The sequence below is a fragment of the Papilio xuthus genome, unplaced genomic scaffold (genome assembly GCF_000836235.2).
Source record: "Papilio xuthus unplaced genomic scaffold, Pxut_1.1 DF825946.1, whole genome shotgun sequence".
Classification (NCBI taxonomy): Eukaryota; Metazoa; Arthropoda; class Insecta; order Lepidoptera; family Papilionidae; genus Papilio; species Papilio xuthus.
The window spans coordinates 864,528-888,707 of NW_013532703.1; the positions used below are offsets into that span (position 1 = coordinate 864,528).

The window sequence follows — 24,180 nt, forward strand, 5'->3', positions numbered from 1 at the left end:
GGCGGAGGAGGTGGCTGGGGAGCCGGCGGAGGAGGAGGTGGTGGCTCTCCTAACCCATATCCAATCGTAAATAAGTGTGAAACTGGTTGCAATATTCTGCCGTGGTCCCACGAGACTGATTGTGACAAGTTCTGGATATGCGACGGCACTAAAGCTATCTTAGGAGTTTGCTCCGAAGGTCTCCAGTTTAACCCACAAAGATACACGTGCGACTCAAGCCGCAATGTGTCTTGTGTCGGACGCGGCATACAGTCAACAAACGACGCCGATAGCATTAAAATACTCCAGCCTTTCATTTTAAAAGCTAAGTCTAGTGTTTAAAAAATACCCTTTCTAGCCGCCAGCTTGTTAGTGTTTAAGAATATAATTGTTATATACCTATGAATAAAAAAATAATATGCAATTAATATATTTCTTTCGACGACGATAGTCGTTGGTGTATATGTACAGTATTAGATAAGTAGTAGTTTGTATTTTATTGTAAATATAATAAATTCTACCTCGATTTTTTTTTATAATAAGTTCTAAATTTATTTTTAATGTTTTTCTTCCTATTTTCAACAGTGAGTTACAACTATCGTGAAGTCTCTAGTCAGATTACACTTGTATGTGATTAGAGACTTCACTTCTATTGACACATATTCTTGTCTCTGCTATTTCAAAGAGAATGTTAGAGACGACATCTGTCAACTGTCACTACAAATGTCATCGCGTTTTAAACCGGTTATAACCGCTTCGGTAACTTTATTTAAAATTGTTTCGGTTAAGTAAGATTTATCCACAATCTACCGAACACGATTCTTAATAAATAAAAATAAAAAACAAGTTAAATTGATAAAAATTACATATTTATTATATTCTGTGAATCACAAAACAAATAAATAAAAATAAAATAATAAACAATCATTAATTACCTATTTATTTACGTACAATTATTTAAAAAAAAACATTTATATATGTTAAAAATAGAAATTTAAACTTTAAACATAATAAATATAATCAGTACATAAAGATAAAGAAATGTCTTATAAAACTTTTTAAAAATGCTAAAATAAAGACTCGATATGATTTAATTGTACAATATTAAACTTTGTGACGCAATCAATAGCTTTTGTTACAATCCAATAAAATCAATGTAATCAGTGTTGCTATAAAATTACAATTTACTACCAAAAGTCGTTCAAATTTACAAAAAAATCTACTTATATCTACCATAAACCTTCTAAACAATTAATTTAATTCTTATAATTTGGTCATTTTGTTCCATGGACGTATGTATAATTCCTCCGATATTTTTACTTAGCTAATGTTTTATAATGAAAAACATAAAAAAATATTATTCTTGACTATCTACAATATCATTTGCCTCGATAACCTGTAAAAAATAAAAGAAAAAAAACAAATTAAAATACAATATTTTTTTTTAATACGATACGTGTTATCTACAAAGACAAACAACAAAAATATATTTGAACATTAAAATCAAACTATATTATATTTCCCTTCTTTCTTTCAAATCAACCAATTTTATCAAACATGTTCCTATTCCAGGCGCATTTTAGACGTGACAATTTTTAATATGAAGTCATTAAACTTAACAGTTAATAGATGAATGTTTAGACCAGTCTTTCCCAAAGTGGGCGATAACGCCCCCTTGTGGGCGCTGCAGGTCTCAAGGGGGGCGGTAAGAGACCCAGAAAGAAAATGGGGGCGTTGTGTAGAGGCCAGGGGGGTGATTTGTAATTTTCTTTAGCTAGGAGGCCTATTATGGAGGATATTAGTTGATGTTCACAACAACTTGTGAACATCAAATAATATGAATTAAAAGCTCTAATATGGGGGCGCTAAAAATATTTATTCCCAAAGTTGGCAGTAGACAAAATAAGTTTGGGAAGTTTGGGTTTAGACTAAAAAAGATCTTGAGATGAACAAAACATAATACGTACTCGTTTAACCTTCTTCCCGTACATGGACCAGAAAGTGACTTTGATATCTGTAGGCTTGCCTGTTCTCGCGTCAAACATTCGGCAACTGTCGAAAGGCGGACAGTAAAGGTGAAGAGATACTGCACCATCCACATATGAAGGATTTTCCATACGATGTAGACCTAAAGCATCTGCAATTAAAAAGGAAGATGAATTTATTTTAATTTTTATACGAAAAAAGCGTTGGCGATCTTTTCTTTTCATATTACACGTTGTATAGCTTTAAGATAACTATATTAAGTTAGATTATCTATGGTCGTGACTAGTTAAAATTACCATTAATATAACAAACGTCGTTAACTTCTAATGCTGTTCTTCCTATTTCCTCCATTTTGTTAGCGTCATAATCTTGGTCGCCATCTTGTTCGCTATGTTCCATGCTGTCACTTTTTCCGCGGAAATTGGGACACGTGTCATTCTGACAGTTGTAAATTAAATCGCTTGTTCGGTCATCCGTTGCAATCTCGTTGGCAGAACAACATGAATTCTTTGTCTTTAGCTTTTTTAAAACCTCTGGCTCGACGTTGTTAGGCCACTCATATCTATAAAAATAAAAAGTTGTAAAGTAAATACTTAAAATTTAACATTATTAAAGATTTCATTGAAAATAATTAATGAAAATTCAATTACTTTCAAACTAAAGATAATTTTATAAACTAGCAGCGTTTAAATTTAGCAAACAACGTCATTTGGTTAAAAATACAGAAAAATAGTATTCAAATTTTAACGACAGCGCCATCTAGTTCAAATTAACACAAAATAGCATTTAAATTAAACTTAAATTTTTAAATCAACGCCATCTAGTTTGTAACAAAATAAACAAAACTTTTTAAGTAATTGTCTCATACACACCTTACTTCCTCCAAGCTGCCGCTCAGAATTTTCATAAAGCAATGTGAATCTGCATGGTCGTGAATAGCAGATGCATGACCGGGCCCCCAACAGAGAACCATTATGTTAAAAGCACCATTCCCAGCGTCGACCAAATTCCTAGTATATCTGAAAAAAAACAATAAAGTAGTTAGTATAAATTTCCCGCACTTTACTAAGGGGCTCTCTTAATGACCATTTAACTTAGTGCAGCAGCTGGGATTCCTTAAATGTAAATCAGAATTTATTATTCCTACCATTTTCATCTAAATTTTTTCACTAAAACAGAATTACTACTCAACGAATTTATTAGCAAATCTTCCGTCCGTTTATTTGCACTACGTTTAACATTTTTCCGATCAAATAAATTAACAATAGTTTACTAAAATAAAATATATCACGTTTGGTTTCTTAAAATAATCATGAAAATTAATAACGACAATATTAAGAACATTGCTTTACTTATCTTTTTTTAGACATTATTAGTTAGAATCCGAATGACGCGAATGACTTGCTTTCATTACAAAGTGATGTGTCAGAATGATTAGTGAGGGGACGTAAACGTTGACATTTCGTTGTGACGTTGTCTAACAGTGGTAGAGCCCGCTTTAACATCTTCGCACGAATTGTCCCGGCTCGCCCGGTGAAATACCACGACCACACAGAAGACACGCGTCAAATGGAAGCAATTCCGCGTTTCGTCTGATGAGTGTGCGTCCCGGAGGCCAAAATTAGTCCTCTTTCCCTTCCCACCCTTTTTCTTATAAAGGATGGGAAGTAGGAAGAAAGGACAAATATTTTCTTTCTGTGCATCCTCTCCTCCGTCGATTAAAGGTGGGCAACGTATATGCAATTGCGTATATCTATGGGCAACGGTCACGTCGCTATTTCAGCGATTTCAGGTGGGGTCGCTCGGTGGATTGCCACCTTATGATATAAAAAAAATTCTCACCGGAATCTGTCGAACTTTGCGTATTTCTTCCAGTCCTTGGGTTCAGATTTATAAGCGGCCATCAGTTTCTGCACGTCTTGAACGTTAACATGGTCCCTCGAGAACACGTTATGCAGTTCTTGCACCAACATCTCCAAACCGTTTATCTCTCTGTATGTAAAAACAGATTTTATACTAAAAGCCAAACTTGTAGGGGAATTTAAAGGATTTAATTTTCTTCTTGACTACATTTATTTCGCATATTAACGTAGTAACGTAGATCTTACTATATAAAAGCGAATGTTTAGATGTGTGTTGACCCAACGGATCTTGATGAAATTTGGCACACATATAGAACATAGTCTGGAAGAACACATAGGCTAATTAAGTTTTTTTTTAATACCGCGCGGACTCGCGCGACGGCTAGTATTATTATATATATCAGAGGATATTTTTTTTAATTAAAAACAAAAGAAAATCACCTAACTGTAACTAATAATCCGACCTATTTTGACGCGTGAGCTTTTTAAGGTTCCGTTACCTTGAAAGTAAAAAACCGAATCTTTATAGGATAACTTTGTTGTCCGTCCTGTCTCTCTGTCTGTCAAGATCCTTTTTGTAATATTCGATTTGTACTCTTCTTCGAAATATCATAGGCAGTATTACGCCAATGGTCCTAGCATGAATATTTGTGATAAGCTCCATCGTATAGTCATCGACAGATTTTTTATTGAAATATGTGCAGCGCCCCTTTCGGACATAAAGTACACCAGAAATGTATTCCTAATTTTCTTCTTCTCGCAAACATTCGTACTAGGACCACAGAACAGTCAGTCTGATTTTTATTTTTTCAATTAGAAATTAGTGTTTTTTAAATTAAGAACATTATATTCAGCCAGATAGTTAAGAACTTACATATCAATTTTCAAGGGTCGTTCAACGGCCAGCATGTCGAGGTCGTCGCACTGAGATACACGGACCTTGCAATTGGCGCTTTCCACCTCCATCTTAACTGAAATATAAACAACATTCATTATTATTATGACTGTTTTATACTAAAAACGATCAACGGAGCTCCTCGCTAAATATCAATTCGACCGATCCGAATTTAAGGGTACTAAATTGTTTATTTTCATGATAAAACGCTAATGACAAGCGAATATTGTCCAACTGGTAGATAATTAGTTTTAAACGTGCTTAAATCAACTCTGATCCGATTCATAAATTCAGGTCACATACTTAAACCATTGAGCTATAGCTCAACAACTATATTGGTATTAAATCGCGATGTAATTTTGTTAACCGAAGATTCGTTGCTGGTGATTCGAAGTTCATAGCTTGAAATACACTATACAGGTGAGATAAAAAAATTGAAGTTAACTGAGTGTCGATTCACAGATCTTTAAAGAAGTAAACCGTGAGGTGTACGTCTGGATATCATTTACAAATTACTCATAACTAATCAGTTTTGCGAATGTGAATATATGTTTTCGAAACTGTGTGTGTGTTTTCCAAAATCATGCCAACTACACTACGCTAATATGCATCTATAAGTCGGTATCGACGTCTTTAATTATTACGTACGTACGTATTACTGTATATATACTAGTAATCCTATAACGCTATAGTGTGTTAGGTAAATAGGTAGACAAAATTTTTGCCTAAAACGAATTCTAGTAATTGTTTTTGCAACAGCGAAACCTCACAATGCGTAGTAATTGAATATTTTTTTTTTTATTATTTACCTTAACAGATAAAATCACATAAATTTAGATTAGATTATATTTAAACTCAACAATAGATAATTCTGTGGCGTAGTGTATTCTTTGTCTATAAAAACAATAACAATTCATTGATTATGACGAACTAAACGTATTAAGGCAATGGCCACTAACAGCTGAGCATTTTTAATTTCCGTCTTAAATATTTTACCAGCCAGTTACAACTAAAATAATTAAAAAAAAACCTTTCCAAATTTAAAAGAAAACAGAAAACAAAATTCAGTTACTCTACTAATATTTTTTTTTATAACAGAAGGGGGCAAACGAGCAGCGGGAACACCGAGGTGTTCAACGACGCCCATGGACATCAGCAATACCAGAGGAACCGCAGATGCGTTGCCGGCCTTTTAGGTGGTAATAAGCTCGCTTCTTGAAGGACCTAAGTCGTAGCAGTTTGGAAATACCGCCGAGGACAGACCATTCCACAACGCTGCTGTGCGAGGCAGGAAGTTTGGTGAACAATGCGAATGTTTAGATACATGGATGTTTGTTAGAAGGTATCTCCAGGTATCGCTGCATGGATTTTGCTAAACTTTGGCATAGAAGTAGAACATAGTCTGGAAGAATACACAGGCTCCTAAGTTTTTATTTAATTCCGCACGGACAGAGTCGCGGTTGACACTTAGCGTGAAATAAATTTAAAATAATATAAATATGTAGTCATAAAAAAGCCTGTAAAGACATGGACACAATTTTGCAAACAAAACACTACCCATCTCATTCTATAAATGAGCTAGGCCAACGAGGGCTGGAGTAAGCAAATTGCTAACTTGAATACTTCTAATAATTCTTCTGTGAGTGTGTATGTCACTGAACTTCTCTCAAACGACTGGACCGATTGTGATGAAATTTTTTGTGTGTGTTCAAGGGGATCTGGGTATGGTTTAGATTCACAATTTTAATCAAATGTTAACTTCATATTAATTTATTCAAATTAAAGACGTGTAGACAGGACAACGTCTATCGGGTCCGCTAGTACAATCTAAAATTTCAATAGCGTCAATTTTGCAAATCACATAACGGTCAATGAGTTTCAGTATTAGATAAACGACTGCGCTTCCGCTATTATTCAATAAGATTCGTTGCCATCCTCTCACTGATCCTTTTTAATAAAATCACATAAGGGTAGCCAGATGCAAGAAATTGGTTCATACGGTTGACCTTGAATTATTAAACAGAAAGGGATGAATGCAAGAATCTTGTGCGTTATACGAATTAGGAAATAAAATGCAAGGGAGATTTAAATAAAATTATTACTAAACCATGAAAGTCGATTTCTGGCTCTACATTACAAAAATCGATTCAAAAATGCAAACGGGAGATGTTCCATTATCCTACGCTACGTAAGGTAGGCGAAATAGTTTTTAGTCTTCCAATCAATCTATCTTTCGTCATTTCAATTGTCTGGAAAATCCAATAATTAAGAAATACTAATATAACTAGTGTCACAAAGATCGCATAAAGAGATAAATTGTTGCCAGGCATTCGAAATATTATTGGGTCACCAGATTAGACGTAAGCACGTGTTGACTATAGAGAAACGGACTAGACAAAAGCAGCCGTTGTAATAAATAAATTCCGCCACATTTCGCGGGAAGTGAAGTAATGATAATCACACGCACATATCATGCTGACACTTTATCTTTATGAAAGACGTTGATTTAAAAAATTACACACACTAAGCGAGTACACAAGCAAGCAAGTTTTTAGATTTTACAAATGGTCGCTCATTGTTCGAAATTCAATTATAATTCGTAATCAAAGATTAATTTTTTATCAATAATAGCATCCTTCTTCGTTCACGTGACGCCTTGTCGCAATATTGGGGAACATATTTATATTACGTCACCTTTTTTTTATTTTTCGACCCCTCCCTCCTCTCGGTATCCACTCGTAGTATATGCCAAGACACCCTCTCCCCCCCCCTTTAGTTTTTACGTAGTAATTCATAATTATGATTTTTAATCATTTCACAGGCCAAAATTGAAAAAAAAATAATTTGGCTCATACTCTTCTTTGTTGCATAAGAGTGCATGCATACTTAAATTACTAGTGAATGTACATCATTATATTATGAAAAAAAACAACTAACGACTACGTGACTAAAATCTGAGCCACCCCACGCTCCTGTGACTGACCGTAGTATTTTAAGGACTCCGCCCCTTCCCCCCTAAAAGGGTTACGTAGCAAGGGTACGTTCCCTTGGCTTAAAAGGAATACAAAGTTTCCTTCCACGTAAATTAACTAATATTTGAAAGAAGGGAAAGCTTGCACTTCCCGAATCCTGCCTCTTAATAGTCAAAGACTCGCATTATCTCTGTACCAAATAATTTGAAAACATTAACGTCACGAATCTTATTTATAAAACAAGTTGCATTAAACAAAACATACGCGTGACGTGTTACGTACACTTCTGTTCACAGATTACTTATCATTGTTTTTTAACCTCTGCCCTTTCGATGAAAGCTTCTCTGTCGTTAAACAGTCTGTAGCACAAACAGCCTCTTACAAGCGTGTCTGTTGTTTGGAACATAATGAATACTCTTATCATATGGTCTTATTTGTTTTCTAAATTTTAAAACAACTGCGTTTTAAGGTATAAAAACTATTTCAAAGACAAAATTATCATGTTGTGTTCTTTTTTTAAATCACTGTCAGAAATACACAATATTCTGATTGAGTAACGCTGTTAATCAAACTAATTTGACTAATATAAATACGAAAATTTAAATGTATGTATGTTAGAAGGTATCTCCTAAGGCTCAACGGATCTTGATGAAATTTGGTAAACATGTAGAACATAGTCTAGAAGAACATATAGGTTAGTTATGAACTGTTTTTATTGCGCGCGGACGGCGTCACGGGCGATAACTAGTACTATCTAAATTAATTAATACGTTATAAAACTCCGTGTTTCGTGTCCGAATACATTGGTAATAAAGAGTAAGTAACAAATGAAGTTTTATTACAAAGTAAAAAAAATATTTGGTTCTTGTTTAAAATAAGAGCTTAAACTCCAAAAAGGTTATAAGTTAAGTGCTATACAGACTGCAAGAAAACCGCTATTTAATGCAAGTTGCGACAATAAAGGTGACAAGGCGTTTACTCGGATTTCATGTTTTGAAATGTCATTCAAAATACAGAGTTAAGTTTAATAAATACCATTCTGTGATTGTAAACAATACGCTAGTTGTATTATACTTATTTTTATTATACTAAAATGACTCACGCATCCAATTTGGTAACGATTTTCCAGACTGTTCAACAAAAACAATTTAAAACTTTGAAGTTTTTAATATTTTAATAATAATTCAGTTAATGATGATTAGTAATTTTTAAAGGTTTATAGATAAATTGCAATCTTTTAGGTTAAGAAACATTTAAATGATTGTCGACAGAGACTCCGTCCGCGCAGTTTAAAAGAAACTTAACAAGTAGCCTATCTGTTCTTCAACACTGGTCTACATATGTGAAAAATTTTATCAAAATCCATTGAGCAGTTCCGGAGATACCTTCAAACATCCACTTTCGTTTTTTTATATTAGCGAGGAGGATGCATGAAATAGTTGCAATAGTAAAAAACGATTCCTGTAAATCCTTGTCACCCTACAAACCAGTCACTCGATCAGTATTTTAAACGCAACGGTCTGAATCTGTACAGTTATAGGCTTTTTACTTATTAAGGCTTTTTATCGTTCTAGGAAAAGATTTATTACATTTTTTATAGAAATAAATATACAAAGACCTTATTAATAAGTCTTATTCATTTTGCATCCAAGATATACTAACTTACTTAACATAATCGATAAAAAAATTCCTATTTCTTTTTTAATTGGTTGTCAGTAGAATATCCATTTATGTAATTTATTTAATTGTAATACGATTATTTACAATTGTTAGTTAATTTAAAACTTTTGTAATTGTTAACAAATAGTTAGTTTTACTACTACTATTACTAGGAAAGTTAAATGGCTGGATGGGTGGATGGATGGATGTTTATTTGAACGCATCTCCAGAACTGCTGAATGGATCATGATAAAATTTGGCATACATATAAAACATATGTTTTTAATCCGCGCGAGCGGAGTCGCAGGCAACAGCTAGTTTTGTATAAGTACAGAAAGTGGTTTAATTTCATCAATTGATTTTGTTTTGCATTTTTTAATCCACTTTAACGTTTTCATTTGGAACGAGAAGAAAGAAACTAAACAAATTTGTACGCTAAATTTGTTTAGTTTCTTATACTTTCCCATATTTTCCCATTTCCTATCTGTTTGTTGTATAATTAATAATTAAGTAAGTACTCATCTCCCTGTCCTTATCTCACTTATGTGGGTTTCTGTCCTGATCGATTTACGTCATTTCAGTCGTCCATCCCTTTTTAACTACCGTAACCTTTCACGCATTCCATCTTTCTCTTCCTTGGCTAACCCCTACCGATGTATCCAGGAACATTCAATACGGTTTAAAACCTGTGTCTATTAGTTTATATTTCTTTATTTATTATTTCAATTATCTTTGCTTATTCTATTGTGTATTAGATAACTGTTTACATATTTATTGTAAATGAAATTGTTTATATAATCAGTTAAAGTTTTTGCATTTCTTAGTTCATTGTCCGTAGCTAGTTTTTATAAATATGAATGTTTACATGGTCATACTAAGCATTCTTAACCTCTTTTGACCAGAGAAAACCTCCTTTAAAAATGTTTTTTTTTTTATTTAGATAAATAATACTAAAGAGGTCGGATTTGGTGGACTGAAACTGGCGCGTTATCCTATATGAATTAAGACACAATGATGATTTTTTTCACTCTACGTGGCCTTCACAAAAACAAATGCAGTATTAAAATATGTTATGGATGCGTTCATCGGAATCTTTTAAACCAATCTAATATTTATTTGTTACATGCAATCTTGAAGATTAATCGATTATGTTATTGAACGTATAATAACGTACCTAGGTTTATCCTTGAGGTAGGCCCTTTGTTGCAATTTAAAATAATTTTTTATCTACATTTCATGCCGTTTATTATATATTAAATGTAAAAAAAAATCTAATTATTTGCTTTTTACCACTGCATTCTGCCAATAAACTTTTAAAAGAACCTTTTTTAGTTTTATTTTTATGAGTTGCAGACATTTAAACTCCAATTTTAAATAAAACAAGAACCAATCAAGTTCGATAAACAAGAATGAACGTTAAAGTTCAATTTAAAAAATCATTAAATATAATTTTATTCAATAAACAAACAAAGTTTAAAAATTGATTAAAAAATATTTGGACGCAATCGTAAACCGTCTACTCACATTATGCCAAACATTTAAAACTTTTAATTAAAAACTAAACCTGTAATACTTCAAATATATTGAAAAGTGGAAGTGGCGCAAACAAAAACTCTCACCTATCACTGTATATTCTCGATATTTCTTCACAAAGAGCACTTAGCAACTACACACAAACAATTACGATAATATCCAGATTCACTGAACGCACGACCGATAGTTGTCTTTGATAAAATTTAAAAAAAAAAACAACTGCCTTAGCGCGTCGACGATACTCAAATGACAGCTGTTTTCCCGCGCATTTACTTTTATTCGGACAGCTTCTCGAAAGTGTTTTATCTTGTTTCGCATAGGAAATCCACGAGTTTCAAATTTTAACACGGATTCTAAAAGTAGGTGGGGTAAAAGTTTGATTTTGTATTTAAGTTTTACAATAGCTACCTCAGTCCACTGTGGATCACCATTGTTGAAACACTTGTGAAAAACAAACAAAACCAGGGCCCGTTTTAGCAAATCCTGCGCCCTGGGGTAGATATTTGCGACGCCCCTTTTTTTAATGTCCGGGGAAATCTTCCAAAGATAAGATATCTTAGACTCAGGCGCCCTTTAATACACAAAACTAGCGCCTGCGACGCCCCCTTATGCCCGGCGCCCTGGGCCCCACCTAGCCCTATCCTAACGCTACTACTGAATACAAAACACATTTTGCGATAAGTATTTTAGTATTGAATTTCACCGTTAAATAGTAATATGAGGAGCAGCAGGTCAATCGGAAACATTGGGTCATTTAAAAAAAAGTTAGATGTCTAATGAGATTTCTTAAAATGTGTTACTCTTTTTCTTGCTAATAGGACTGTTTCAAAACAAGAGATATAAAGTCTAGTAATGTAGAAATATGGGACTGGACCTATTTTTGTAAGCATGTGGTCACCGTATAGTGCGAGCTTGTTCAAGCTAGTTGCATACTGTAGCAAGAACTGGAATGTCCTTACGTCGCACGTTGTTTTGTTCGATTACGATCGCTTCCTACAATCTTACTAATATTATAAATAGTTTAGATGAACGGATGGTTGAATAGATGTTTGGTGGAACATAGTCTGGAAAAATACATAGACTATACTATACTACTAAGGTTTTTTTTTAATTCCGCGCGAACGGGGTCGCGGGCGTCACCTAGTATCAATATAAATTCATGCGTAAACAATTTAATCTTTTGTTATTATTCATAAAATGGCTTTCAGATCGCAATAGATAAAAGGGGCAAACAAACCCAAAGATTTAAATAATCTCTAGAATAATCTGTTCCAAATAATTGCTTTCTAATCTTTAAAAACAAAACACTGTCAATGATTCCAATTTCAAAAAACACCAAACCATAAAAAAACAACAATTTTCTTAACATTTAACAAAAGTTTATTAGGAGCACACAAAAATTAAACTTTTAAAAGAGAAACAAAAAGCAATTTATAAAAATTATCTTTAAAAAATACAAAAAGCTTTGTAAAATTATCTCCAAAGATAAGAATCATTTGCAAAACACATTTGAGCTAAGAACGATTACCAATCACTACCAAAGTAGTCCAAGAGTCGTCACTCACCTCCGCTACTGACTTTCCTGGCAAGTCAGACCCCTGCAGAACTGTAATGGCGGGAAATACTGTAGTTCCCAAGTTGAAAAAATATATAAAAGCTCATCGAAACCTGAACAACTTTGAAAGAGGGGTTTATTTACGAGTGTATATTACCAACTTATTTATCATATGGGATTGAATAAAGGGACCTAAGCCATTTGTCCACTAACACTGTCACCGGCATCGTCATCAGCATGCAGGTCAGCGGCAACATAATCTCCGCATCGTTCAATCAGTAGCACCGATCTACGCACAATATCGGCTGCCGGGATGACTGCGCTCGGATGACGGGTGTGTGACAAGCCGTTATAGTAAATGTATTGTCGTTACCTTGATACCGTCATTTCGTTATCGTTGACGTGACGGTGACAATGTTTGTGGACAAACGGCCGTATTCCTTCACTTATTATACTATATATTAAATTTATAATAAAGATGGTATTCCCCGGACGACACGACCTTTATTTTAGACGTCAATGTATTTTTTTTTTGTTATTATTGATATGTTAAAAAATTTCCACCACTAGATAAGAGAAGTATATGAAAGATAAGCGGAACTTATGCTTGTTTTTCCCAGATTAATTGCAAACTTTAGAAAACGGATCATAGGGTTACATCATATTAATAACAAATATGTTTAGGGTTGTCACCTCTTCGGGTTTGCATCGAATTATTTTAGATTTCTATGATACATATACATAACAAATAGGGTACTAATTAGGTCTTTATTTAATTTAGTATGGGCGGAGTAGCGGAGAAAGGCTAGTTAGTTTATTAATCACTAGACATCATGACTCTATGGTTGACAAAACACTGGCAGTCGATATTTGTTTTAAAGTTAACAGCCCTATACTCGATATTACAACGAAGATCTGATAAGGATTAAACTCGACACGCCCGCAATCTTCACGAAAACAATAATCGCGCCATATTAGTGGCACTTAATGATAAATGATAATATTAGGTAAACGCCTCCCGGTGTTGCTAAGCGTAGTGCGCAATTTAAACAAAAGACACGTGAACTTTCAATGCCAATATTTAATCTATAGTAAGTATAGTGCGACAAACTAATCTGACCCGGTGAGAGGCGTTGTTATTGCTGTACAGAATATTCTTACTAATATTATAAATGCGAATGTTTAGATGGATGTTTGTTTGAAGTTCTCTCGAGAACGGCTGTATGGATCTCGCTGAAATTTGGCATAGATGTAGAACATAGTCTGGAAGAACACATAGGCTACTGAATTTTTTTAATTCGCGCGGAAGGGGTCGCGGGCGACAGCTAATCAAGGTCATAGAAACACCTCAATTATATGAACATTGATTTTGTGCATATGGCAAAGTTTACATACGATTGACCTAGAAGCCATAGACTAATTTGAATGGCTGAAGTAATGAAGATGATTCCTGCCATCTTCCCTACCCCCTTATCTCTATACACCGTCATATCTGACTTTACTCTATCCATCGATGATTTCTTCAATCCTCTACTTTTGTATCTACGTTTTACTTTTTTTTTATGTTCTACGTATGTGCCAAATTTCTTCCATGCGGCCTGGAGATACCTTCTAACAAACATCCATTCCTACATTTAAACTTTCGCATTTACAATATTAATAAGAAATAAGATTACTCTAATGAAATGTTTTCAATAGTTTTCTGTCACATGTCATGACAGATCTAGTTTAAAGCAGATATAAACATTGAATTTCGAAACATGACCATATATATTACATTGACAAAGTTTATCAATACACTGGATAGAACTGAATATGTGTCAATCCTTCTGGTTATGATGCGCTTTTAGTTAGTTATGTAGACCATAGGTTAAGGGTAAGAGCCATGGACTTAATTTATAGATAATAAAAAAATGTTAAAGTTCCTTTTTACTCTTTGACAATTTGAAAAACTGTTAAACATTTTTTAATCTATTTTACATTTATTTTTAAATTAAAAATTCCAAATAAGATATGACCTAAAGGTCTATGTTACCAGGTCGTTAAACTAAAAAAAAAATTAAAAATTAATCCAGTTGACAGCGGTAATAGCAAAGTATTGTAGTTATAACTATCATTGCGTAATTTATGTAAACTGATTCAATCACTTGTTTATTTTGCATCATACTATTTTCTCTTGTTATTAATGTAAAGAATATATGGCCGTAAAATAATAAATATTGTGGAGTGAAAAAAAAAGTAAAATGTCAGTTATGAATTTCTTTTAAACATTTGTGCTTTTAAATGTTTGTTTCAACCTTCTTTTGTTAGAAAATACAACATTGAATTTCTAAATTCATCCAGATTCTATGTCAAAAACATTTTAAAAAATATATCCCGTAGTTGAAAGTTTTTTTCCGTTACGCTTTCGACTAAACGTTTAATTTTTGAAATGACGTTTTTTATTTAATTGGTCAATGAACATAAGACATTTTGGAGTTAGAAATAACAATAAGTCGAACGTAAAAGTGGTATACCATTTTCTAAACGAGAACGGTTTCCTGAACGGATTAAAAAGACAGATGTAACCAAGAAAATCTTGTTACTTATAACGTTTTAGAATAAACGAATATCATCGCAAAAGTAGTATACTATTTTTCGCGCCGATTATCCAAAATGGCGTATGTGCACAAAAGAAGCGATGTTTTCGGCCATTTTATTATTACGATGTAAAATACGTGCGTGATAAGTGATTCAATTTGCGTTGTTTTATATAGGTGAGCGTGGTTACAACGCGATTGGAATTTTTTAATGTTTTGCTTAGATAGGGTTGCCAAATCCAGTATTTTGTGAAAAAAGTAACAATCTGATTTGTCAATGGGAATTGGGTAACGACAAAATATACATTATTTTGGATAGTAAAAACCGATGGTAAAAAAAATCGCTTATGAGATCCTTATGAGAGTGTATGTTTCCTAAGTGATTAATTTACAATCAACGCACCATTAGAACTAAAATATCTTGTTTTTAATTTTAATGATCTTGCAGACTGCATAAATTTATGAAGCTGTATAAATTGAAAATAACACAATGGAAAGAAGTATGTTTTTGACAACCCTAATATTTACATCTTTACGTAGAAAATAAATTAATTCCCGAATACTTTAACACGATTAGATAGTCACAGGATAGCAATTCAAGGTTAGTAAGATAGTTTAAGCTAATTGTGATAATTAAATTGTTTTAAAAGTATTAATAACTAATAGTCGCCCGCGACTCCGTCTGCGCGGAATAAAAAAACTTAGTAGCCTATGTGTTCTTCCACAATATGTTCTACTACGTGTATGACAAATTTCAACGAGATCCATTCAGCTGTTCTGGAGATACCTTCAAACAAACATCCATCTATCCATCCATCAAAACATTCGCATTTATAATATTAGTAAGATAACTGATTTTTCTATTTAAAATTATTAATGCCCATAAAATTTAATCCTCTATCTTGTATTTAAAGTAATTAAAAGATGGCGTTTCTTCTTATTTACTAAACTTAAGTTATAATAAAGATAGCATATTACAGTGTTAATGTAGTTTTCTTATGTCAAAAAATATTTTGAAAGTAGTTCAGTAGTTTTTGAGTACTCTTCATGAGATCCCTCTCCGACGAAGATTGGCAATCAGTTATCCATATTTTATTTTAACTTTTGCGAAGCGTAACATTTGGTACAAGAACAGCTAGTGTAAGATGAAACTAAAACAAATTTCTTTTTTTAAACTCTTGTACATAAAAAGCTTAAGATGTTTGTATAAGATGTTCAAGTAGCGGTCAAATAATTCATATCAGCCAAGGTGCGATAGAAAGCATAGATAGGATTTCAAGGATGTGACGTGGATTAATATAATTTATTATACCATTATCTATAATACCGCGTTATATTTTCGAAGTCCTTATTTTATTATATCTTGACTCATTTAATATGTTTGTAGTACCTATCACTTGATATTATTTATCGAAAAATTTTGAAGAAGATAAATAGGTATTTCGCTTTTTTTTGAACCCAGTAACTGTCACTGTAACACTCATGCTATACCTTACTTCAATATATTATAAAGGAATCTGCGATGGATTTTTAGTATGAAAAATATTCACTAAGGGCTTGCCCAAGTAACCATCAAATAACTTTAGCTAAGACAGTAAGGGAATACACCTTGTATTTAGTTTTCTTATTGATTAATTTAAAAAAAAATTAATGTTCACCAATTTTAATTGTGAGATTTTAAAATATAATATAATTTTATAATTGAAATTTTACAATACTAACAATCGCAACTTTTTGAACATTTTAATAATCTGAACGCAACTCAAAATATAACCTTAAATTTAAAATGACATTTGACAATTGAGATGTAAACAATACGAATAGTTTATAAGTAATAAACAAAATTTTAAATTACTTATTCCGTATAGTTATCTAGGGATAAAGAAAAGTTTGTTTATTACATTTAAGTAAATTTTTACTTTTGACAATATGTCAGATGTGGAGGTTGAAATCCCAACGACTTTTAAAAAAAGAAATATCAAGAATAGAGGTGGAAGGAAAAGAAAAACATCAAGTTCTGAAGGTAAATAACAGTCCAATTTTCCTCACAACCACTTACTGCATACATTCATTGGATGAATGCCCGACTCAATTCATGCAATACTCCGACTACACAGATGACATGTGTTAAGAGAAAGTTATTCATTGTTTCATCTGATAAGTGCTGAAGCTGGATGCCAAATTCTAGTCCACTTTGTGTCCCTATTCTCCTATATCTATACTACATTACTAATAGTATAAAAAGAAAGGAGTATTTAATGAAAAAACTACTGGACCAAAAACCCTTTTGCCAGTAGAATGCTAAATTATCACCGTGAAACATAGGTTATATTTATTACTTGCATTTTTTTGTTTTATTTAGTTTTTACAAGTTCAAAATTTAACACCTAATACGAAACTCATAGTAGTATTATCAATATTTCAGAAAAGAACAGTTCAGATTCTGATGAACAAATTGTGGTGCTGCCAACAAAGAGGCCTCAGAAGCCCAACCCTAACATGCAGTCGACAGGAGGGCCAAAACGACAAAAACCGGAGCTGGAAGACAGTGATGACAACAGTGATGAAGATAAGGTATGTTGGTACTTTGTTAACATAATGCCATGTAAGTTCACTTAAACAATCAAAGTGCCATGGAATTTGTTAATGCAATATAATTTGGTGACTACCAGTAATGTTTCTGTATATTTTACTCATAACTAGCAGATGCATGTGACTTCATCACTGCATAATATGCCCATGTTCATCAGCTATCTTTACTTACAAGGCCGTCAAAATCATCTAGCCAGAAAAATGCAGCCTTATGGACAGACAGACAAATATTAATTTAAAACATTACTTTTATTATCAGCTAAGATGTCATCATGTGTATGAAATATGAATTTTTATAATATGTAAAAACACTTCAATTAAAATAATAATTGCTTATAACATAATGTTTAACACTTTAGCTGCCATGTCAGACTATATGTCCAACATGCTAATGTTTCAATCAGGCCGTACAAGCCATACTTCCATTCATATGTAAATAATAAGTGTCAAATGGTTTTGGACAAAATATTTTTTTTTCTTTTTTAAAAAAATTATTCTGGCAGCTAACATGTTAATAGTAATAAAATGCATAAGAATAACACCAGTATGACTATATAGAAGGTGTTTTAAAGCTACAGTTTTACACTTGTACTAAAACATGTTCTAACAGGTTTCTGAATAACCCGTTTCCAGATTCCCAAATCTCGTACAACATTATCTGTTCAACAACAACGTGAGAACGCAACCGCAACATATGAATTAGACACTGAAAGAGATAAAGATGCACAAGCAATATTTGAAAAGGCACAAAAAATAAATGAAGAATTGCAAGGGCAAGCTGACGATAAGGTAATCTTTAGATATATGTTTAATCATCAGCTCACTATATCTCCCCACTGGTTCTCGGAGCCTACCCTCAGGTAGGTGAGTAGGTCATAGTCAATGCTGGTCCAGTGCGGGTTGACTTCACATATATCTTTGAATTTCTTAAATATGTGCAGCATCACAATGTTTTCTTACACTTTAAGGATGTCGAATAAATGTACATATGTGAATCAAAAAACATATTGGTACATGGTAGGATTCAAACCCAGGACCTGCAGATTACAAGTCAAGTGCTTAACCACTAAGCCACCGACGCTCTTATTACTCTTTACTGCATATTAATTAAATATACATTATTGTTTTATTCTTAAAAAAGGAAATAAAGAAGGAGGTTTTAGTTTAGTTTAGTTTAGCTATTTAAACCGGTGGGCATAAGTCAAAGTAAATTATGATAGCACACTAGCGCCCTCTATCAAATGTCAAGATCTTCGTGTTATAACTTGGCTTTTTAAATATGATGTAGGTGTACCGTGGTATAAACAACTATGCACAATATTATAAGAAACGTGATACAGCTGCGGGTAATGCTAGTTCAGGACTTGTCAGGAAAGGACCAATGAGAGCACCAGCTAACTTAAGAGCTACTGTCAGGTAAACTTAATACAAAGTTTTTTTTAATTTACAAATATATTTTTTAATATCATAAGGTGGCAAACAAGCGAGCGGCCATCTGAAATCGCTGAATGGCGAAGTAACCGTTGCCCATAGACATACGCAATCGCATATGCGTTGCCTACCTTTAATCGACGGAGGAGAGGATGCACAGAAAGAAAATATTTTCCCTTTCCGTGCATCCTTTCATCCGGAAAGTCCACTTCCCATCCTTTCCTTATAAGAAAAAGGGTAGGAAGGGAAAGAAGACTAAATTAGGCCTCCGAGACGCTTATATAAATAGGTAGGGGTTAACTTTACCATTACCAATAAGCTGTAGGTTTGTGTTTGGTTTACGGTAACAGTCGAATGAAGGGCTTTGTACCCTTAACTTGGCTATTGGCGTTTGAAAAATTGTATTCTTATTATTTAATTCGAGAATTATAAGTTAAAATGTAATTTAATTTGAAGCGTCAATAGCCTAATGGTTAAGGGTACGGATTTCCGATCACGAGGTCGGGGGTTCGAAACCCGCCATTCGACTATTGTCGTAAACCATATCCTAGCACAAGCGTACAGCTTAGTTGGAATGGTAAAAGAAATATTAGTAAATTTACAAAAAAAAAACAAATCTGCTAATATTTTAAGATAAAAAAAAAATTAAAACCTTTTTTTGTGAACTTAACACTAGTTCCTTAGTAATAATACTTTTATTGTGACATATTTTGTTTATATGTAAATTGAATTTAAACACATTTCATATATGTTCTTGTGTCTATTATTGTTACTTTCTAGCTGTAAGTTTACCAGGTAAATAAATAAATAAATATTTCCTTCAACAGATGGGATTATCAGCCTGATATTTGTAAAGATTACAAGGAAACTGGCTTCTGTGGATTTGGAGGTTGGTTAATTAATATATTACGGAATAAATATTTAGTTTATAATCTTTGTCAATTGTAATATTGTTAAGAGTTAAGATTTGTATTTTTGTATGTGACTAATAAACTCAAAAACTACTTGAATGATTTCAAAAATTCCTTTGTCTATAGAAAGTTACTATCGCTGACTAACTTAGGATTTTTTTAATTCAACGCTGAAAAAGTCGCTTGCAAAATGTAGTTTAATATAAAATTTTAAGAATACATTGGAAATAATATCTGTTTGTAAACGGCCAACATGATGCTTTAAATGAACTTATTTATTTATTTTTTTCCCCACAATTGTCTTATTTTGTTTTTTTTTTTAGTTTTAAATTAAGCATTGGTAATTAATATTTCTGCCTCGTGTCAATTTTTTTTATATCATCCATTGCTTTTACTGAAAGAATAGATATTTTTAGATTCGTGCAAGTTCCTCCATGACCGTTCAGACTACAAGCACGGCTGGCAGTTAGAGAGGGAGGAACTGGAAGGGGGAGGGACTAAAGATGGAGGGGATGACTCCGACTATGAGATACACAGTGATGATGAACTGCCATTCAAATGTTTTATATGCAGGGAGAGTTTCACAGATCCTGTTGTTACTAAGTAAGTTATGCCCAGTTTACATGTTTCCAGTCCAGCGATCCAATCCAGTTCTCACTGCTGGAAAAATGTAAACAGACTTTGGTTTTTGTTGGAATTTATGGTTGAATGTTATTTTTATGTCTCCATGTGTTTTTAAAATTTTAATGGAATCTTACTAATATCATAAATGCGAATGTTTGAATGTATGGATGGATGGATGTTTGTTAGAAGATATCTCCAGAACGGCTCCATGTATTTTGTTGAATTTTGGTATAGATGTAGAACATGTCTGGAAAAACACATAGAGTATTAAGTTTTTTTTTATTCCGGACGAAGTCGCGGGCTATAGCTAGTTTTCATACATATGTTTTGTTTGTAGATGTAAACATTACTTTTGTGAGAAGTGCGCTCTTGAGAACTACAAGAAATCCTCGCGTTGTTACATTTGTAATACACAAACCAGTGGCGTCTTCAACCCGGCTAAAGAACTGGAAGCCAAGATGAAGAGAAGAGAAGAAGAAAATAGTGATGATGATGATGAAGATGATTGATTAAATAAAAATAATATGTGTTCACTATTTTGTGTATAATTCAATGATTTTTTTAAAGGAAATCTTGATATTTTATATAAACTAAAAAATGTTTTTTATTGTTCCAATTAGTTAAGGAAATATCACTGAATTTTCTCTGCTAAAACAATAGCATATAGCCATCCCTTTCATTCACTTAGAAAGAGAGAGATAACTATATATGCTTGTGTTTCACTAGAAATCCATAGTAAACACGTGTTTTATGTCAGAGAAATGAAAGGAAAATAAAACACGCTGTATACAACCGTATCTATCCAATCGACGTTTACCTAAAAAGTCATGACAAATCAAATTATATTACCAATCGATTACTACGGTAATTATTTAAAGTTTATGTTATTAGTTTAATTTAGAGCAATACGCACCGCCATTGCGTTCATTACAACTGTGGTGGATTTGCGAGACCCATGCTGAGGAATGGGTGAGTAACATTTTTTGATAATAAAATTGTTATAACATGCCATCCTTATCTTTCACTATAAGTTAGATAGAGATGGAAGGCTATTTACTAAATTAACTTTAAATACAACTTTAAACAAGAATTTTATTATAGTTATCTTATTTCTTACTAATATTATAAACTAGTTGTTGCCCGCGAATCCGTCCACATTAAATCCATCTAAACATTCGCATTTATAATATTAGTACGTTAAATAGAAAGCAACTTTTCAAGGCATAAATTCCAAAGAAAATGATTAAATAATATCCTATGTCCGTCTCCTGGCTCTAAGCTACCTCCTCTCCAATTTTCAGCCATATCGGTAAAGCCGTTCTTGAGTTATAAATAGTGTATTTAATACAACTTTCTTTTATATATATATATAATGCGAATGTTTAGATGGATGGATGTTTGAAGATATCGCCAGAACATCTCTAAGGATTATGCTGTTATTTGACATAGATGTATAGATAATCTGGAAAAACACATAGACTAATTTTTTTTTTAATTTCGCGCGGGCGAATGATAGTCCATTCATAAAAATATGAGGTATTCAAAAGTCAGAGTAGAGCGAAGCATATTTTACGCTCACTCGCACTTATACACTTTATGGCAGTGCATAGTGATGTACATCATTCGTAATGCGATTTTATCGATAAAAATTATCTGTTTTTTTTAAATTTTATTAATGCTATTTTTGTTTAAGACATTAAGGTTCATTTGCGTGCACTCCACAGAGCTAACGTTTCTTCTCCTGACACTTATCCCCAAAGTCCTGGGGGACCTATGCAAGGGTCTGCAGTCCGACGTGCTCTCTCACCCACTTTCCTGTAAGAAGTTCATCATATGCGAACAGGAACAACTTTCAGAACACACTTGTCCTGGGGACTTGTACTTTGACGTCATCATCAGGGTAAGTCTTAAAAATTAAGACCTTTTTCCACAAAGCGTACCATAGTATTGCTTATAAAAGCTGTCACACAACTCACCGTGGATTTCTAAGACAATTTCAAGAGGATTTCAAAATCCTCGGTTAAAACATATTGTTAGCTCTGTTTTGTCAAAGATAATGATAGGGAGGACGATATGTTTTATATAGAGATTTTAGTCTTAGAAACCCATATTTTAGTGCTTGATAAGATTACTAGAACAATATATTTGAGCCGAGTAAAGAAAGAGAGTCAAAAGGCACTTTACATTTTCAAGAAAGAAAGTGGATGTTTGAAGTTTCTATACACATTTTGGTGTCCACACTTAAATAGCCGAGAAAGTTCTTATAGACCATAAGTTTATGTATGATGCAATTGGTATCTATTACATAATAATACTACATACAATAAATTACACATAGATCGTAGCTAAAGTAATTAAACTGTATCCAAATTAACAATAGAATGACGTCAATAAGAATTGTATTCTTAGCTAAAGCTTATCGGAATAATCAGAACGTTTAAATTTACTACTCCATTAATACAGACAAAATTCTGTGTAAAATGAAACACTTTAAATTGGTCGCTTTACATTACTCTTAATATGATCTTATTTTTCAGAGTTGCATTCTACATTCTTTGGCACATTGCGGTCCAACATTATTACCAACAACGTTAACAACACCTTTGCCATACATATCTACTAAATCTACTATTCCTAGTCAAACTACTAAAGATGAATCTTTACCTCCAATACCTACGGAGCCGATACCTTCAACATCATGGGAAACTTTACCTCCAATAATATCCGATAGTCCAAGTACAACAGAACCAAGTTCTTTATCACCAATTACATCACCTAGTTCTTCTCAAACAGTTAGTGATACCACAGATCATATAACAACAGAAGCAAGCACTTTAAACCCAACATTCTCATCTACTACCAATCAACCAGAAACTCCTACAACTAGTGTAACGTACTCTACAGATGTTTCCTCAAATTCTATGAAAACTGTCTCAGATATTGACACGACTAGCAATGAACCAATAACGCCGTCCGTTTCTACTTCCTTCAGTACAACTCCTTCAAATATCCAAACAGATACAACGTTAACATCATCAAACGATATTACAATGACGTCATCAACAAACACCGATGAAAGTTCTAGTTCAAGTGACACTCACACTGGTACACCTGTTTCTCCATTCAGTACTACAGAGTCCACTATAACATTACTACCAAGTACTTCCAGTGGGATGACTGATTCGACAAGGTTTTCAACCGAAACTGGTTTACCAAGCTCCACTTCCAATATGCCATCGTCAAGTTCATCAATGACATCGTCAGACATTGTAACAAGTACTGGATCTGTGACTTCTGAATCCACAGATTTTACATTACCACCGATTTCGACAATATCTGATATGACAAGTACTGAATCTCATCAGACATCTGAATCGTCATCCTCTTTGTCACCAATTTCTACATCTTCAAATATTGTAACAAGTACTGAATCCGTTGTGACATCTGAATCCACTTATTTCACCTTACCGTCAATTTCTACATCTTCTGACATTGTAACGAATACTGAATCCCACGAGACGTCTGAATCTACTTATTTCACCTTACCGTCAATTTCTACATCTTCTGACATTGTAACAAATACTGTATCTCACGAGACGTCT

The 24,180-nt window shown here is 33.2% G+C and overlaps 4 protein-coding genes across 6 annotated transcripts in view; 3 read left to right on the top strand and 1 right to left on the bottom strand.

Moving 5' to 3' along the window:
* Positions 1–514, top strand: part of LOC106123793 (uncharacterized) — a 13,594-nt gene extending 13,080 nt beyond the window's left edge. Inside the window, exon 18 of the mRNA XM_013320199.1 lies at positions 5–514. Coding sequence (XP_013175653.1) covers positions 5–321 — 317 coding nt within the window. The 3' untranslated portion in view covers positions 322–514. The remainder of the gene's footprint in view (positions 1–4) is intronic.
* A 512-nt stretch (positions 515–1,026) lies between these two features.
* LOC106124783 (cysteine dioxygenase type 1) lies at positions 1,027–11,141 on the bottom strand. The gene is made up of 7 exons (XM_013321750.1): positions 10,973–11,141; positions 4,702–4,798; positions 3,808–3,957; positions 2,838–2,984; positions 2,262–2,527; positions 1,947–2,116; positions 1,027–1,375 (listed from the first exon to the last, which is right to left on the bottom strand). The coding sequence occupies exons 2-7, from the start codon at positions 4,791–4,793 to the stop codon at positions 1,337–1,339; spliced, it is 864 nt and encodes a 287-aa protein (XP_013177204.1). The 5' UTR covers positions 4,794–4,798; positions 10,973–11,141; the 3' UTR covers positions 1,027–1,336.
* Positions 11,142–16,813: 5,672 nt separating this feature from the next.
* Positions 16,814–21,102, top strand: mdlc (RING finger protein mdlc). Its single transcript, XM_013320543.1, has 7 exons — positions 16,814–17,043; positions 17,446–17,594; positions 18,246–18,401; positions 18,901–19,028; positions 19,871–19,932; positions 20,371–20,557; positions 20,916–21,102. The coding sequence occupies exons 1-7, from the start codon at positions 16,950–16,952 to the stop codon at positions 21,085–21,087; spliced, it is 948 nt and encodes a 315-aa protein (XP_013175997.1). The 5' UTR covers positions 16,814–16,949; the 3' UTR covers positions 21,088–21,102.
* Positions 21,103–21,468: 366 nt separating this feature from the next.
* Positions 21,469–24,180, top strand: part of LOC106125003 (flocculation protein FLO11-like) — a 5,704-nt gene continuing 2,992 nt past the window's right edge. For 2 of the 3 annotated variants that reach the window (XM_013322086.1, XM_013322087.1), the window contains exons 1-3: positions 21,469–21,547; positions 22,303–22,478; positions 23,116–24,180. In XM_013322086.1, coding sequence (XP_013177540.1) covers positions 21,544–21,547; positions 22,303–22,478; positions 23,116–24,180 — 1,245 coding nt within the window. In that variant the 5' untranslated portion in view covers positions 21,469–21,543. The remainder of the gene's footprint in view (positions 21,548–22,302; positions 22,479–23,115) is intronic. The other variant, XM_013322089.1, reaches the window with a different exon arrangement.

Excerpts from the sequence above, each read along its gene's own strand:
- LOC106124783 (XM_013321750.1), bottom strand. The coding sequence starts at position 4,793 with ATGGAGGTGGAAAGCGCCAATTGCAAGGTCCGTGTATCTCAGTGCGAC. Across the intron at positions 3,958-4,701 it reads CGACCCTTGAAAATTGATAT|AGAGATAAACGGTTTGGAGA; the intron begins GTAAGTTCTTAA and ends TTTTACATACAG. Across the intron at positions 2,985-3,807 it reads GCAAAGTTCGACAGATTCCG|ATATACTAGGAATTTGGTCG; the intron begins GTGAGAATTTTT and ends GTTTTTTTTCAG.
- mdlc (XM_013320543.1), top strand. The coding sequence starts at position 16,950 with ATGTCAGATGTGGAGGTTGAAATCCCAACGACTTTTAAAAAAAGAAAT. Across the intron at positions 17,044-17,445 it reads AAAAACATCAAGTTCTGAAG|AAAAGAACAGTTCAGATTCT; the intron begins GTAAATAACAGT and ends TCAATATTTCAG. Across the intron at positions 20,558-20,915 it reads ACAGATCCTGTTGTTACTAA|ATGTAAACATTACTTTTGTG; the intron begins GTAAGTTATGCC and ends TTTTGTTTGTAG.